The sequence below is a fragment of the Rhynchophorus ferrugineus genome, unplaced genomic scaffold, assembly GCF_030347505.1.
Source record: "Rhynchophorus ferrugineus isolate W39M unplaced genomic scaffold, kcgeb_rfMv2 rfM1, whole genome shotgun sequence".
NCBI classification, from domain to species: Eukaryota; Metazoa; Arthropoda; class Insecta; order Coleoptera; family Curculionidae; genus Rhynchophorus; species Rhynchophorus ferrugineus.
The window spans coordinates 1,845,480-1,864,794 of record NW_027472580.1 but is presented as its reverse complement, the minus strand read 5'-3'; the positions used below and the strand labels follow the sequence as shown (position 1 = coordinate 1,864,794).

The window sequence follows — 19,315 nt, the reverse complement described above, 5'->3', positions numbered from 1 at the left end:
TTTTGGTCAAAAGTGAGCTGGCGCGGCACCCACTTTGCACAGAGCTGAATGATATGATGTACATGTTTAGTTGACATCTTTAGAGTGTCTGCCACATCTAAACTTAGCATACCAATCCTTGATGTTTGATTTTCCCGGAGCAGTGTCCGGAAACTCGGCATCAAGCCAAGTTTTTGCTTCAACTGTATTTTTTCCCTTCAAAAATCAATATTTTATCAACACGCGAAATTCATTTTTATGCATTTTTTCACAATAACAAAAGTTGCTTCAGTCAAAATGCTATAATCCACGAGCTAATAATCCAACAGCTGTCAAATTTGTACACGCATCTTTTGAGGGTTACGGCTAACTAAAAAACATATGGATTTAATTCTAGTAGCCCCATCTATGTTTCAGGCTGGGTCTTTTCAATTGACCTGTTATATGTGTTTCTGATATGTGATAGTATATGAATATTTAAATGTAAATATAACTTACAGTATAAATGGATGGATCTCGAAGAAACCCATCGGACTCATGGAGTGATGGCAACCGAAATATAACCACGTGCTCCTCCTCCGTGCTAGAACTTTCTTCAGGAATAGTCTCAGGAAAAACCGTGTCTTTTGGCGAGGACACCCAGCCAGTCTGAAATAAATCCTGCATAATACATTTACCTTAGAAATGATGTCAATGATGGCGCTTTACTGTAATAGATACCTCGTCATCTCCTTTTGTGGTAATTGTCGCCGTCACAGTGACAGTCGTTGGAGGTATTGTCGAGAAACCGTGCTGTTGCTCGGAGCTGGAGGCGCTGACTTGCTGACTCAGCGTGGGACTGTCTCTACCAGTCGCGGCAGAGTCACCTTGAGAATGTTTCCCTTGAAAAAGATTGTGTTTGGATTATTTTAGAGGCGATGCTGAATTAAAATAAGAGTCAAATACAGGGTTTGGTCAAGTCTGTGAAGAAATATATGTTAATTAATTAAAAGTGGTGTAAATCAATCTAAGTTGGGTAAGCAGTAAGACTATTCAGCAACCAAAAACAATTTGCAGTTGTGTGGATACTTATATAAGTTACCACAAGAAGTTATGTGCAATATATAATTTAACATATATCTTAATAATAGGACACAACAAACATTAATTTTTAATCTTTTTTTTTTCACTTGTTGAAATAAATAAATTAAACTAGTTTTGGACATTTTTTTATTAAGTACTATTTGAGTAATGTTTTAATCTGAACAAGCTAGTGCTTGGGGAAGAGTTTCGGAGGATGTTCCTGTTAGGCTATGCGGCAGGAATGTAGTAACCTATTTTTCAGGTTGTTTTCTGTGTTCTTGATCCATTCTTTTTCATAGCTCCTTGCTGCATCTTTTATCCAGAAGATTGATTTCTCCACAAAAATCCATGATGACTTTGTTAATCCTTCATTCGACTGATATGTTGAAACTGTTGTAATTTGCATCTGTGGAATTGTTCTTTAACAGCACTGATTATTTTAGATAAGCAAAATCTCTTGCAATTTGTCCGATTTAACAGTAGACCTGAGTGATCCTAAGTATTGAACAATGAATTGTTTAATGAATGTTGTGCAGTCCTAAATTACTACAAGTAAAATAATATTAAAAACATTCCTAACACTATGCTCTGCTTGTGCACTTTGCTCATAATTCTGATCAAGTTTTTTAATAGTCTTAATCTTTCCAAACCTCTCTGGACATCGCTATTTCTGAACTCTTGTGGGGAAAAGCCCTCTTCACTCTTTCGTTCTGAAACCATTAAATTATGTCAGATTACTCTTTTTGGCACAATTACATATCAGGATGCCATATTTCCATATGGACTTAAAGATTTGTTTATACAGCAGTACTTTGATGTATGTTGACAGGGCTATTTATTTCAAATAGCCATTTCATTCTTCTACATTTAAAATCTTGTTTTTCTTTCAATGATATGAACTTTTTCGTGCAGTTTCTCCTTTTTTTTCTTCTTCTAATGTAATAATTTGTTGTGTTATCAAATAACAGTTGGATCCTATTTAATCTGACATCAAACATATTTCTCATTGCCTGGTCCAACTTTTAATTTTATTTACTGGCGTGTAAACATTTTTTCATTGATGTTTCATTGATTTCGTATCTATATCGATTGTGGCACTATCACCAGTAAAAGTAATTGTTCTGTTATGTAGGGTGCACGTCAGGTAAAGCACCGGTCTCAATTCACTACAGTATAGCATCCTGTTAGCTCTAAATTACATGGTACATAACATGCATTAATATATGACATGTATCAACAAAAGTAAAAGCATTTTTCCATTCCTAAATATTTAAATTCCCATTTTCTCAATATAAGGAAAAACGAGTCTGAAAATATTCGTCTGGCTAATTCATGAAAACATTATCTTTTATTCGTTATTAGTTAGTATTACTTTCTTCTTTATCAATCATAGGTCGGGAATAAAATCATTTAATTTCGGTTGAAATTTTTAGTTTCAAACTCAAAACAACCAACATGGAAATTTGCTGGATTCTCTTGACTATGTATGTTTCAATTATATTTCATAAGTTTCATATTTTGAATATTATCTAAAATTTATTTTTTATTTTTAATATTATATTAAATTTATATTTTAGTATGGAATGGATTGGATATCACTTTATTCGGATTAGGTTTCCACTAAATTAGAGAAGCAGCAATAGATGAAAAATTATAATATAACTTAAATTTTCTTCAGCCGCTTTCGCGACATAGCATTATATACATAGTTTTAATTTATTATCAAAAATAAATAAATTTCATGTTTTATTGTACCTAATAATACAGGAACAGTCACGTGCTTGTTTTTGGTTGCCTAATTAATTTAAGAGAACCTATGTGGGTTAGGGAACTAAACTAATAGTCTAAGAATATTCGTCTTAAAGCAAAACTATTTCAATGTTTACTGGTAAGGGCAATCGACAAACGCTCAGAGAAACCAAAGGAAGAATTTCGAAGATTATGTGGTTCATCAGGAAGATCGAAAATGCCAGAAACAGTACGATAGGTTGTTGCATTTTGAATATCAGTTAAAACAGGCGGGAGATATCTTACAAGGCAAACAATATTGGTCTAAAATATCATTCATTGGAGAAGAACCATAAAGTTGTACATTTCATCTATTTGAATATTAATAGTCGTGTGTGATTATTGGATATAGTTTTTACGCCGTCTTATTACAAGAAGAGGAAGAGGATTTTAATTAAACTACTTGAGATTCTTTCGTTTCAAGAACCTTGCCATTAGCATTAATTTTATTGAAGAAGTATCCATTTATCCAATTATCCATTTAGTAATGGATTAATTTCTTAATTATTTATTAAATATTAAAGAAAATTTTGAAACCAAATCGAAACTATTTATCTGAAGATTTTTAATAAAGTTCATAGGTATTTTAAGACCTGATTAATATGGATTCTTCATTATTTATTTACAAAATATTTTACTATAACGTTGGAAAGAAAGTGATTTAATACTTTTTAATAAAACCATATTATAATTACGGCATTTACCAGAAAAGTGACAAAAAGGCATATATTGAAATTAATTGTGTTCTGAATAATAAATTTACCAGGTGTACCAGAAAGTCATTACTGGCTTTTTCTGTTCTTTCTTTCTTTTCTTCTATAGATGTCGCTGGGCTTAAGTATATAATTTGCCACATATGTCATTTTATTCTGCTGACATCAAGTGGCAAAGCTTTACATATTATATTCTGCGAAAATAACACTGCCGTAGATTCATACCTCTTTAAAAAACGTTAATTTTCGTGCCTGAAAATGTCCTTTTGCAGGACGTACTACTTTTCTTATGTAATCAGGACTAAAAAACCGTCGAAAGTCATCGTTTGCTGGTATAAACTCAACTGAATGACGGGCAAATGGAAAATTCGAAAATCGTCTGTGAAATGCTGCTTCAATTATCGCACTCGCCCTACTCTCCAGACCTTGCCTCGTCCGGCTATCAACTTTTCGCATCAATGAAACAAGCGCTTGAGGAGCAGCACTTGCACAGTCGGTTTAAAGAAGTCAGAAAATGACTCGATGAATGGTTTTTCTCATAGAACAAACAATTTTTTTCGGATGGCATCCATAAAATGCCTGAAAGATGAGCAAGATGTATGGAATCACGTAGCCAATACTTTGATAAATAAATATTTTCATTTTACTGAAAATTGGCCGAATCATAAAAGTATGAAAAAACTGAAAGTACTTTTCTGCCAACTTATTACAAGAAGTGTTTTAATTATTTTTTCAATATATTTGTCCCTTGATTTTGAGTTTAGTTATTATTAAAGAAATAGATAAAACGTACATTTTTATAATTCTTCTTAATACAATTTTTGAAAAAATTGTCAATTAATTATGCTGTGCAGAGGAAACATAATGAGAAAAATTTTAAAGGTTCTTTTAGCTCACTTACGTACAAAATATCCGTAATATCGGTGACGAATAAAATCACATAAATATTATTACTGTATTAAATATTTTAAACTTCGTCTGGAACATTTGATTATCATATAAACTTATTATTTTGATAGTCTTCAAATATTCCAGAACGTTTCTTATAGAACTATTTACTTACTACCTATGAAAACATCTCCGAAATGCGTCTTCCATTTGGCCGATTTCCCATGGAAAAACTTCGGTTTCGGCTTGCAGTGCGATGTAAAACAGGGGGCCTCCGGATGCCGGAACTCCCACATCGGTTGCCAGACTTTCAGTCCGTTTTCCAGACGGTAGTTCTGGAAGTCGGATTCTTTGAGGTTCTGGCATAGTGGGGCAAATAAATACACGAACAACTGAAACACAAATGTATTATTTCGTAGTAAAGGCATATAGTTTAGTTGCCAAAGTTGCAGTTAAACAATTTCAGAAGTTTCAGAAAAAATTTTAGAAATATTGTTTACCAAGTATAAACAAAAGGATTATTATAAGCCCAGTGGAATATTGAAGGAAATAAATCATGTTGTGGTGTACTTGTTGAGCAAATACTAGGTGTTTTAATGCGTTTTGAACAGTAATTTTTGTTGGTGAAAATACAAAGAGCCTCGTTATCGAGGCCCATCAAACCTCTTAAAACACGTGAGGCGCGGTTTCCAATGTTCAAAAGTGGTGATTTCGATGTGTAACATAAAGAACGTCATGGTATACCGAAAAAGTTTGAAGATGCATCAAAAAGATTATCAGTTGAATATTGAAGGAAATAAGTCATGTCGTCTATTTGGTGATCAATGACTTTATTGCTGAAAATGCATAGTACCTTGTTATTGAAGCCCATCAAACCTCTTTAGAAATTTTTGATGATGTTGCTATTCCCTCATATCCCAATTGGGAGTTTTAGTTTCAACGATTTAAGTATCGATTTTGAAGTGATTGGCAAAAAACTGCTCGGAGAACCAAAATAATTTGAAGGCAACGTATTTTAAAATGTATTGGATGCAAGTCCAACCCAAATTCCCTAAGAATTTTCAGAAGGCATAGCGTTTGATTGAATTGACATAGCACTGATTATTTTTAGACGTTTACAGCCGATTGGAAAGATTCAAAAAGATGGAAAATGGCTGTCACAACACGGAGCCATTGCTTGTTATGCAATAAAATAAGGTTTTTTTCTTGTAGCGTATAACTCTAGTGACGGGAAATTATTAATAATATTTTCTTCAGTCGCTTTCGCGATATTAATGCATAGTTTTAATTTATTAATAAAAATTAGATATAGTTCATGTTTTATTGTACCTAATAATACAGAAACAGTCACGTTCTTGTTTTTGGTTGCCTAATTAATTTAAGAGAACCTATGTTGGTTAGGGAACTAAACTAATAGTCTAAGAATATTCGTCTTAAAGCAACACTATTTCAATGTTTACTGGAAGGGGCAATCCACAAACGCTCAGCGAAATCAAAGGAAGAATTTAAAAGATTATTTGGTTCATCAGGAAGATCGAAAATGCCGAAGAAACAGTACGATAGGTTGTTGCATTTTGAATATCAGTTAAAACAGGCGGGAGATATCTTACAAGGCAAACAATATTGGTCTAAAATATCATTCATTGGGGAAGAACCATAAAGTTGTACATTTCATCTATTTGAATATTAATAGTCACGTGTGATTATTGGATATAGTTTTTACGCCGTCTTATTACAAGAAGAGGAAGAGGATTTTAATTAAACTACTTTAGATTCTTTCTTTTCAAGAACCTTGCCATTAACATTAATTTTATTGAAGAACTATTCATTTATTCAATTATCCATTTAGTAATGGATTACTATGGTTATTAATGGTTGTGGTGTACTTGTTGAGCAAATACTAAGTGTTTTAATGCGTTTTGAACAGTAATTTTTATTGGTGAAAATGCAAAAAGCCTCGTTATTGAGGCCCATCAAACCTCTTAAAACACGTGAGGCGCGGTTTCGAAAGTTCAAAAGTGGTGATTTCGATGTGCAACACAAATAACGTCATGGTATACCGAAAAAGTTTGAAGATGCATCAAAAAGACTATCAGTTGAATATTGAAGGAAATAAGTCATGTTGTCTATTTGGTGATCAATGACTTTATTGCTGAAAATGCATAGTACCTTGTTGTTGAAGCCCATCAAACCTCTTTAGAAATTTTTGATGATGTTGCTATTCCCTCATATCCCAATTGTCAGTTTTAGTTTCAACGATTTAAGTATCGATTTTGAAGTGATTGGCAAAAAACTGCTCGGAGAACCAAAATAATTTGAAGGCAACGTATTTTAAAATGTATTGGATGCAAGTCCAACCCAAATTCCCTAAGAATTTTCAGAAGGCATAGCACTGGATTGAATTGACATAGCACTGATTATTTCTAGACGTTTACAGCCGATTGGAAAGATTTAAAAAGATGGAAAATGGCTGTCACAACACGGAGCCATTGCTTGTTATGAAATAAAATAAGGTTTTTTTGTAGCTTATGACTCTAGTGACGGGAAACGTTATGGTTTAGTTATAAAGTTATACCCCATCCTAAAGGAGAGCCCTCCACATCGACACCGAAGCAGAATATTATTTGCCATAAATCTTGCTGTTCATATCTTAGTATTGGCGAGAAGATGTATATTTCAACAATTGAACAAATTGTCAATTAAGCAAATTGAACCATATATTGTGAAAAGACCGGCAATAGCGAGTAACAGATGCAAAGTCATGACTCTTCTATGACAATTCTCGGCCAACCGTTGAAAGAGTTTTGTGAGAACACTTTTTGAACACTATACTCACAACAACTCAACACTGCGAGTGCAACATGACCGGGTCGTTGCGCGACGGTTTCGATATAATGAAGAAATTTTTGTACCACTAAGTGGTGTAGGTGCTGGTATACCTAACTTAACATATTAAAATTCTTCGTTAGTTGTTAAATTTATTTTGTCTCAGCTGTTTGACATCTTTACTCGCCATGTCATTGATTTTTTCTCACTACATTCTCTATTACCCGCCATTAACTGTTTTTTGAATATCTATCTCGTTCTCTTGTATCTTCCAACCTATCTACTTTCATGTTCCTTGTTCACATCTGTCCATTTATTATCAATTTTTGATTGCCTGTCTTCACAATTTTGATATTCTCCTTCTCTTTCTTCGCTTTACTTCTTTTTTTATTGTATTGGCCTCTGTTCTTAAATATGTTCCTCTTTGCTATATATACATACTTTCAATATAGCTAGTTTATGTTTATTCTTCATGATCATTTAACTCTCTTTGTTATCTTTCATCTCAATTAGAGAGATATCTAATTTTTTGCCGTTTTTTTTTACTAGCGCTTTTATGCTGCATTGCGTGAAAGTCTGCACGTTAGTCTTCAATTCATCCTTATTTCCTGACATCACAGCCAATCGATGACTACATTTCAAAAACTACATTGCATCTCCTTTTCTCTATCCATATATTGAGTAATGAATCCTCCTCGGTTTCCCCATTTCCTTCTTTTCTGATCCCTAATCTTGTTCATCTCTCCCCATATTTTCACTATTCCTTCTTTGTTTCCTTTGAGTCCTATTTTATTCCCGATTTTAATGATTTGGTAGTATTAATTACCATATTCAACTTTTTCTTTGTCCTCTTTCGCATATTTGAGTTTCTTTTAGACTTCGCACTCTTTCCAAATGCTCTTTCCAATTCTGCACTTGGATTTCCTCTTTTTTCTCGCTCAATTAGACGGCATCAATATCTCATAGCTATAGGTCTAATATCTATTGTTCTAATTTATCTCAATAAATACATTTTCAAAGTGATAAAATGTTCAGAATACATGCAAGAACTCAATATAAATCCATCTGTTTATTAGTTGACTATTAAAAGACTGAGAGAATAAGAAAGAATAAGAAAGAGTGTCAAGAAACCTACAGCCACTAATACAGCCCTTACCATTTAACTCGCCTAAAGCACCAATGCAACACTTTCATATATCATATGCACACGCAGTAACCTACAGTCAGACACAACCTAACATGCAGACAACGTCAATCACTACTGAATCTATAAGTACTATTAGTAAATTAGAGGAATTGATGGGTAAACTTATAGAGCAAATGATTACAATGATAAATTTTCTTACCGTCATCGTTACCAAGCTAGCATAATGACTTATTCTTGAAAACATAAAACACTGTGAAAGAGTGAAATTCAGCTTAAACGACAAAAAATATTGCTCCTTTGCATTTCTCGATATTTCTTGGGCCTTCGACAAGGTGTGGCACGCTGGACCGCACGTTAAATTGAAAAAGCTTTTGCTTCATTTGCACTTTCAACTGCTGAAATCGTACCTCACAGACAGATATTTTATTGTCAAACAGGGTGCCCTATATTGTGTGTTCAACAAACTGATTCGATAGAACCCCTAAGGAGTATGATTCGGAGTACACTGAAAGGCTATTAGTGCATCCCAATGCACTCGCCAAACAGTTATATGTACGCGATGAGAGTGAAGTGCATAAGCTCAAACGCAAACTACCATACGAACTGATTAATAGATACAAAGAGTGAGATTTAATAATCTCTAGAATAAGCTAGAATAGTTTTTAGAATAAGTTAGGATATATTTTAAAATAAGTTAGAATGTTATCTAGAATAATAGTTAGATTATAAGTTTTACAATAGATCACTTACTGAAATGATCTTCTACATGACAGGCTAGTTATATTATATAACTGAAGTCATATAATAATACTTATTGCCCACGGGCAGATTGTTGACGTTCTAGTAGAATAAACTATGTATAAACTAACTATGACGTTCCTTAATAATAAATGTCCAAATTTCATTTAAAAAAAAACGTTCTCCACTAACAATTTTCATAGATAAGTTACTTACTGTTATCGTAGGAATCGAAAATAAGTAGTGGAACTGGGAATAGTGGAAAATTCCTTTCTCCATATCTACGTCCGCGCATTCATCAGCTGCATCCAGCAATATCCAGTGTAGCGTGTAAAGCAATTTAGTTTCGACAGCCCCTAAACTTTGAAGATTACCGTCTTTCATTCTAAAAATAATAATGAGTCGTTTGGTTTTATCATAATCATTTACGTTTATTATTATTAAATAATATGTTGTCATAAATACCTGTTATATAGTACCGACTGAACCGAATGCATGACATGAGGTAGCGCTGCTTGGATTAAACGCCACCTTGGTATGGTTTTCACAGCTTCGGTAAGATCCTTTTTCATTCCAGAGAATATATTCTGTACCAGGACTTTCTCGAACAGCTTGCAAGCTTCTTTGAGTTCCTACAAATCGATATTTTAATTTCACTACCAGTTTAAAAAAGTTTTTGTCTCGAAATTATATATCACATAACATATGGGCTGAGAAGACCCGGGACTAGCCCATAGATGGCGCTAGTTTTATTGCATTTACTTTTTCAGTTAGTACTAACCTTCAAAAAAAAGCTGTTCAAGTTTCATGATATTCTACTCCTAACTTTCTGAGTTATTGTTTTAAGAGTGACAATGCTTTTGTTATTTTCAAAACAATGGATCAAAAATAACTTAGTGATAGTGATTTTACAGTGTTTCTTGATGGTAAAAATCTAGTTTAAGCGAAGCATTGGTTTGAAAAGTGTTATAAGTTCTGCTCTATCAGAAACAACAATAAAATGTTGGTTTGTTGACTTCAAACTTGGTCGTAGAGACAGCGATGATGCAGTGGACGTCCTAATGAGGTGGTAACACCAGAAAACATCAACAAAATCCACAAAATCGTATTGAATGATCGAAAAGGAAAGTTGCGTGAGTTAGCTAACATCGAAAAGATATCAAAAGAACGTGAAAGTTTTATATTGCATGAGCATTGGATTTTGAAGAAGTTCTGTTCAAAGTAGGTGCCGCGTTTGCTCAAGTGTTGATAAAAAACAAGAACGTGTTGATGATTCTGAGTAATGTTCAAATGTAACAAACCGGTATTTTTGTGACAATGGATGAAACATGAAATGAAACATACCATCATACTATTTATACTAAACAATTTTTAGAGATGATAAGGTGATTTTAATAAAAGAAAATGGTAAGTATGCAATGTTATGAAAGTATTGGTAATAATGTATGACTGATATATTGCATGATTTTTCGTAGCTAATAAGTATTACTAATATATCTTATTACTTACATGGTGGCCAGTAATTGCATGTTGACAAAACTAGATAAAAACACGTAAGTTATTCAAGATTCTGCAAAATTACTTGTATAAACTTACCATGCAGGAAGCTTCATGGAGTTTTCCCAACTTTGGTCTAACGAAAGGACTGAAATATGATATATTTAAAACATATTTTATGTAAAAAAATTGTGTAGAAATAAATTCTGTGGTATTAAAATGTGTTTTGACTGTTGTCTTTGAAGTTGACTTCGCAAAACCAGGCGAGTTAGTGCTCTTTGTCCAGCTTTTGGATGAAGCTTGTGTTCATATTCATGAATAGGCATTTCAGCAAATTCGACATGTCAAGTATTAGGAATATCATCTTTCGCCTAATATAATCATTAAATTAATATACCAAAAACAAATTTTCTTTATGGTAAAGGTATTTTGTACCAAAAATATTTTGTTAATTATAAACTGAAGGAGGCAGATATCTTGTGACTTGAAAAATATATTTAAGAAATTCATGTGAAAACTATTTATATTGTAATTTGAACTTCTAGTTTTATTAATATTATAGAGAGTTTATTTTTTATAAAAATCGAATATAATAGAAATACGAAGAAAAATTAAACATTAACATAGTTTAACATTATCGTTCTTCTTTTCGAAATGAAAAATTTAAAGTTATTTTAGAGATTATCGTTATGTTTGACCAAGTAATATATAAGAAAGTAATATAAGAAAAACGGAAAAATAACGATATATCATAATATTTGGATTTTCTTAATTCGAGTATCGTTAGAATTAGTATATATAAGTTAAATAAACAAAGAATAAGTTTTAAAATGTAAATATATAACATCATTTTACAACGTGTTTGTGCGAACTTATTGATTAATCTGTTTAATCGTATCGGTTTAGTATCGTATTTGGAGTAAATATAATATCATTAGAAATATCAATTGGATTGGAACAAAGGGATGGAAAATAAATTTATAAATAAATAAAAAACAACACTCCAATATTTTTCTTTAATCATAGTTGTATTTATTGAATAAAATTAAATTGCACGTCATATATTTATAGTGATTTTTTAGGATGATACGGTTTAAACACATTCTTATAGTCGATTTAAAAAAACTGTTGTTAGATTGCTACCATGTTCGCTAAAAATCGCTGAAATATAAATGTCACCATCTTTTGATACAACACATACGAAACAACGAGTATATTACAAATATATGTTGTCGGTTTATTGGGATTGTTAATGGATTTAGTGATTTAGGTTGAATAAGATTTTAAGGGCGATACTAAACGAATACATACCTTACTTGGCGCCAAAGAAATATCTGAATAGGAATCGGAAGGGCCATATCACCCAGTATAGTTTCCCCAGTCGCATCTCTCTCTTGAGGATGCATTGTTTCTTTTTTCTTAATCGTGGAACTGTGGATAAAATTTCGTTTTTTTTCCTGTGCGATTGAAGTTACGTCATGCATTTTACCTGAAGGATTATAAGTTTTCAGTATAATAGTGCGTCTCGCCAGGTTGTTTCGTTATATTGATATTTTAAGTTCGATTCAAGTTTTTCCCGGCGTTACGTTTATTATGATTTAGTTCAAACACGGCTTGGGGTATTGTTACTGTTGTGTCTGCCCAGATTTGTAATTTGACGATCGGAGAGGTGGAGAGAACTAGGAGATGGATTCGCGTTGGCGGGGCTGCTGCGTTTCCAGGACGAAATGCGGTCGTAGAGTTACGATAGTTAGGGTGCGCAAAATTAACTACACCTTCAGCAGATGTACGTTTTAATTCCTTCATTATTATTGTTGCTTTAAGTTCAATTTGTATTCATGTACCCTAATATATTGATATATGCTTCTTATAATATATTTATATAATATATAATATTTAATGAATGTGTTAGCTTTTCGCTGAATTTAATTTTGGATTTAGTTAACATAATAATATTTTTTTTATAACATCTTTATTAGATACGCTTAGTACAATCTTAATTATTATTATTACAATTAATTTATTACTACTTTTCCTATGTGCTTGGATTAATTAACAAGCAAGACGAGTACGAGAAAATACATCAGTATGTATTCCTCGATTATAAAATTATAATTATTTATTAATTATTAACTTATAGCTATAGTTTACACTAATAATACACACTAAATGTTCACACAAGTTCGTATGGTTTTGTTCGTTTCAGTCTCCTGACATCCTGTGCGCTGTCCAGCAGTTGTATTGCTTCCACGTTAGAATGATTTAGTAATCTTCTTTCGTGTTTCAAGGCGAAATCCTGCACAATTTCGCAAATCCATTTAATTTCCAGGTCATTGTGCAGTTCTTCATTGACATAGCGATAGGCATTGGTAATCAATCGAAGAATCTTGTTTTGACAGCGCTGTATGACTAACTGATTTGAATATTTAGTGCAACCCCATATTTGCACCCCATAGGTCCAAATTGGCTTTATAATTGTATAACATAATAATATGAATATAACGGATGTATAAGTTAAATAATTTATTAGGACCATATATATATATAAAGAATATAAGTATCAATAAAGGTACAAAACTACTTCAATGACGTATGTATGTATATGAGAAAGACGTGTATTTCTTAGATTCAGACCACAAAAACTCAAAGATTGGTCTTGTGATTTGTTAATATTCATGGCGAATGTAAGACAAATGTGAAATTGGGCTTGTTTAAACTCGTAATACGTATCGGTTGGGATCATCGGAATTCCCAGAATGAGAACTGCCTCATTTTTGTGTTCGCCTCTGATTATTCTTCCAAAATACCATCTGACTATAAGCCCAGCCTGATTAGTTTACTCTCCAAACTTGCCGAAAAAAAGATATTAGACGCTTTAAATAGTTTCAGTGCCGCGCACCACATAATCCCGAACGAACAATTCGGATTTCCTGCCAAACATTCAAGCCTTTATCAAGCTGCCTGCGTCGCAGCAACCATTCACCAGGCACTTAAAAAAATCCAAAAAGTTGGAGCCATCTTTCTAGATGTTTCTAAAGCTTTCCATCAAATATGGCTCAACGGTTTGATATTTACGGTCTACCGAATGATTAATTTCCTTGATTCACTTATACTCAGAAAGTGGATACTTTCAAGTAAAGATCGGCGATGCAATCATCTCTCGAAAACAAACATCGGCATGAGTCTCCACTAGCTTCAGCCCTGTTCAATCTTTATATGGCTGATTTCCCACTCCCCAAACATTCACACACAGCATATTATGCAGACCACACAGCTTTCTTCACCACCGGTTGCAGTCCCGACGCCATCCGCGACAGACTCCAAGTCCAACTCAACCAGGTAATTGCGTGGTACAAATTTTAGCGGTTGCAGAATAACCCAAGCAAAATTCAGGCTATTCTGTTTCTCCGTTAGAAGGACTTCCGGAAGAAGGAGTTATTGTCTCCAAATCTAAAAAGTTCCTATCCCCTGACTCGAGAAGGTTATCATACCTCGGTCTCCAGTCCGAACGTAGGTTCCAATGGTCAGCTCAAATGCAGCATGCTATCTGCAAAGGCAATGACGTATGTAAGATGCTAGGCCGTCTGGTCTGCCTCTACGGAGCACATGCGTGGTGCAGGTACGTTTCTGGGAGACAATTTGCACTACTACAAGTGTTCCAGTCTAAAAAGTCAGAGCGTTTCTCATTGCCCCATGGTTTATGAGGAACGTAAACACTCAGGCAAAACACTCGAATCAGGCGTAACGTTCGTGAAAATCTTCACGAACATGTTCAGTGTAAGGTTCTTTTTTGGCGCCTTAGAATACGAAAACAACTTGATCAAACCCCTACCCATCTTCAAACCCCGGTAATTAAACCAATTATGACATTCCCAATCGTAAAACAGGATCTGTCGACTGGAAAATATTTCTATTCCAGACCTGAAGCGACATCATAGAAAGACCATTTGGTGCTAGTAGGACAAAGGAAAAAAAGTTTAGGTTTTGAAACATGATGATTATCGAACTAACCTTCTGTTGTAAATTGTGCGATGGTTGATGGTTGATGCGATGCATAGTTTGTGGCTTCGTCTTCATTTCGTACGCAATCAATAGATTAGTAACGCAGAGTACCAATAATTTAATTTTGAATGATAACGTTTCCATATCTTTATTCTTAGCCGCTGAAATTACTTGCTCAATAAGCTATTTGTTATTTTTGTGGATAGCAATGATGTTCGGGAATACTTTGTTAATGAGCTCGTCTTTCGATGAGGCGATATTGGCTACATGTAGCTCTACTGATGTTAATCTCGCTCTAAATTATTCGTATTAAAATTGTTACTTTTTGTTCTTCAATGAATTACAATTTGCAAGAAATTGATTAAATAGCTAATACAAAAATCTATATCTCGATAATATTCGCGCATTTCTTTCACAACTTTTCAGTAGTTCATCGCACTGAATTACGTTGTAGTAAAACTTGTAGATTGTATGTCAACTCTAAAGATATAATTTCTATAACTGTTTGATAATGTCTTGCTTTGACAATAGTAGAAAGAGTTGATAAAATATGGTTAAATGGTTCAGCCGAAATGTTACATCATTCAGATTTTCATTGTTAGAAATGTTATTTTGCAAATTAACAACGATAATAGCCAATTGTAGATATCCTTTAAATATGTTGAGACAAATTTTAATGTTGTCACTGATTAGACTGTAGCACTCCAATGTAGGTGGTGTGCAACTCCAATGGTAAATAGTGCCCCACTAAGTTTCGCTTAGTTCAATCATTGGCGGTGCTAACAACGCGAATTTGATTGGTTAGTTTAAAATAGTTAAGTAGAAACCTGTAAGGAAAAAAACCTGTACTTTGCTTTGACTGGTCTGCCATTTCGCCTAATTACTTTGTAACGTCACATTTATTGGCCAATAGTATTTAAATGAAAATTAAATTTAATTTTTAAAATTAATTTATTAAAATAAAATCCTATACATAAATGTAAATAATATAAATAAATATAAACAAAAACCAAAAAAAAAACAATTATGAACTCTATCCTAGGCAAAATTAAAATATCTATAATTCTTCTATAACGCCTTCCCATATTTGTTTAGTACCATCAATTTTATGGGATCTACTAGAGTTCTAACTTATCTTGATATATTGAAAGTAAACTTTAAATCCTTCCCTGTTGATATTGCATTAACTTCATTAAAATAAAAATACAATCATACCTCATAATAACTTAAATTTGGTCTTGAAAATCATTATGAATTGGACAGTTGAAACAGTAAAAATGTATGTGTTTTTTAAAGACATTTAGATTTTAGAGTATTTAATCTGTGGAACTACTTAATATAGAATGTAGACAAATATTGCATGTTGTCTCTTTTTCAGAAGTTTTGTTAAATAGGCTGATATAAGACAAACATATAATATTAGACTCTTGTTTTTTTCAGAGCAAAGTTCTCTGGAGCTGAAAATATAGATTCGACTAGTGATCGACTGAGTGACAACCTCAAGTGGTACTAGAACTCCCGTTAAAAAAGAATATAAGTTATCTAACATGTTCATCTTCTTTAAAATTTTCTCCCGGAGAATGATGTGAAAAAATTGAAGTCATGATGTGCCCTTTTAAATATTTCTCGAACATACTAGGTGAAGGATGGTGTTTCTACCTCCATGACCTCTAATAGTGCCAACAAAATTCTTTAAGTAATCTTGGTTAAGATTTGTTAAACAAATGTAGTTATTTGTAAATTTAGACAAAATAGATTTCTTTAAGATAATAAATTCCCTAAAAGTAGCAATTAAATGTTTAATTGATGGCACCTTAACAAATATTTTCTTCAAGGCAATCAAATTTAAATATACAATACCTCTACTATAAAATTATTGAACACTGATTGTTCTAAAAAGTTAAAGTATTACAAATATTTAGGGATATTTTACAATTAAAAGTAGTATTTATTACTACTAATTATCCAGTTATATTAATTTTTACCTTCTTGTAAGACTTCTTTATGTAGAGACATCACACTAACAGCATACGAACAACCTGGTAGATTAATTGAATTTTATTACTACTAACATCTTCATAAGTAGGTTTTGATTTTCTGTAAACAAACAATATATAAACATACATGTAGCAGATAGATAATTTTATATGTACCTGATAAAAACAATGTTGGATATGCATTTACCCTAATACCTGTTCGTGAAGGAAGGGTAATTCTAACTTTTTCACTAAAATGTCCGTGACAGACACCATGACGTTGATATATTTGCATTGTGGTTTATTCAGGTAATTTACTACTATTTATTTGATCAACCCATTTTTGGAAAGGAGCGAGATCATTCTTTGGGAAATGAAGTCTAATTTCCGTAGTAGATTTTTACCCCGGTATACTACATCTTTTACAACACTGACGCATTGTCATCCATTTTTATATTATCGCTCCATAATAATTAATGTAAAACAGAAAATATGCACAACGTAAAACGAAAATTTCTTGATCTAAACAAAAACCAAAACCTACAAACAACAAACTTAAAAATGGACGCCCATAAAAAATGCTGACTTCACACAATTTGATCGACCAATCACGTTTCATATTAGTGGCGGCACCAGGAATTTAAACTAGCCAATCATAATTTGCGATCGCTGCGCTACCGTTGATTGAACTAAACAAAACATTTCCCCAAGGTCGCCTATACCGTGAAATTTCTATTTTTTCTATGATGTTAATTACCAACTCATATATTTTCAAAAAAGTATTTTTTTGTTTAGGTGGACATACAATTTTTGATTTTTTAATAGCATATTTGAACTCATCAAATATCACTGATTTATCTTTCAATAATATAGACCAATTCGCCTATTTAAATAGATTGCGTCACAGGTAAAGAGTGAGAGTTTGAGTTTTACTATCTACTAATGACATTAATATTCTTTAGATGACATCCAGGATTTCTCGCTGATCTATATTACATATTGTAGTTATAATAACATACGTTAATTTTTCGTTATTTTTTAACTAAATATTATAGCGTAGATTTTTTTTATTAGAAAATTCGGTTATGATAGTTACGATTTGAAAACAGTTTTTGGCATACCACACTTTATTCTAGGTACGAGTTCCATCCTTATTTTTAAAGAACTAATGGTGATTATAAAAGAAAATATTCGCAACATACTCTGTAAACTGGAGAAATTTAATAATTAATTTAAACATTGGTCCTTCCAATAATATCTTTATAATATTTAAAAACAATTACATTAATAATCTGTTATAGCGATATGAATTTAGAAAAAAGATTGTGAACTCTAAATCATGCAACTCGTTGACATTTTTCGAAGCCCTATGGAGCCATATCGATTCAGGATCGCGATTCTGCGCGACTTTCTCAGGAAATGATCAAATTTGCTTTGACCAAATTTTATTTTTAAAATAAATTCATTGTATACCTCCACAGCTTTATAATAACAACATAATTTTGAAGAAAAATAATTGCTGAAAATTAGTGAGTCATAAAACAATTACTGTAAAATGAAATACAACGAAATATGTTTTAAATAAATGATTTATTTATAATTAAAAAAATATTACAATATAATAACAATTTCTCAACCTACCACAAAATCATCAAGTCAAAAGAAACTAAATCTGGCAAACAGAAACAATGTATAACATATTTGTTTTGCACGACGTTTCTGTTCTTTTTTTTATACTTTGTATGCTGTTTTTTGTTTTGCTTTGGAAATTAGGCCTTTTTTTAAGAATATTTACATGAACTAGCCAAAAGATCATAATAACATCAGTGTATTGTCCCTAATACGGTTCTAATATAATCTTAGCTAGTTTTATATTCGAATTGATTTTAGTTCTATTGCATACAGCAAAAATAATAGTTGAAAATGTAGAACGCTGCTTCAGAAAAGAATAATACACTTATTTTTATTAAATCACGTTTTTATTTTCACTTTTTTAATTCTATTATTAAAATAATCAGTCTTAATAGAGGATAATAACAAGTTTTTGGGTTTAAGGAAAGACTCATTTCCCCTACCATTTGACAGCGATAATAACTTATGTAAATTTAAAAAAATATTATATAGTTTAATATAAACAGTTTTTTCCATTTTTGTTCCTTTTCTACTTTCTACTAACTCAGATTTATCTGGACTGGACCTACTGATTAACGTGTGTTCCGAACCACGGTCCTCGATATTAAGCCTACCGACTGGTGAGTGACTAACATGGAGTTCACCCCAGAAAACACCCGGTCTTAACCAGTCTGGTTACAGGTGTAACAAGGATTATTTTCCTTGTTAAATTTTGTAATCTTGACTTTGAAATTTACGACCATGCCCCAGCAGGATTCGAACCCGCGATTATAGCTGCAGCAGAAGGGTAGTGCCGTCGCCTTGTCCATTGTGCCAACCAAGCCGGCTTGTGATGTTTTATATTATTGTTATTATGTACGAAAATGTATATTATGGATCGAAAATTGTTATAACATGTCAATTGGTAAGTCCTCGACCTGACACATAGATGGCGTTACTAGAATTAATTCGATATGTTTTTTAGTTAGCCCTAACCCTCAAAAGATGCGTGTATAAATGTGACAGCTGCCGGATCAATAGTTTGTGAATTATAGCATTTTGAGTGAAGCAAACTTTGTTATTGTGAA

The 19,315-nt window shown here is 32.5% G+C and overlaps 1 protein-coding gene across 1 annotated transcript in view; it reads right to left on the bottom strand.

The window, feature by feature from the left end:
• Positions 1-12,320, bottom strand: part of unc80 (unc80, NALCN channel complex subunit) — a 109,235-nt gene extending 96,915 nt beyond the window's left edge. Inside the window, 9 exon segments of the mRNA XM_076413785.1 lie at positions 478-627; positions 688-860; positions 4,609-4,822; positions 9,358-9,526; positions 9,607-9,773; positions 10,651-10,680; positions 10,738-10,786; positions 11,950-12,069; positions 12,128-12,320. Of these exon segments, the coding sequence (XP_076269900.1) occupies positions 478-627; positions 688-860; positions 4,609-4,822; positions 9,358-9,526; positions 9,607-9,773; positions 10,651-10,680; positions 10,738-10,786; positions 11,950-12,044 (1,047 nt within the window). The 5' untranslated portion in view covers positions 12,045-12,069; positions 12,128-12,320.
• Between the last annotated feature and the right edge of the window lie 6,995 nt (positions 12,321-19,315).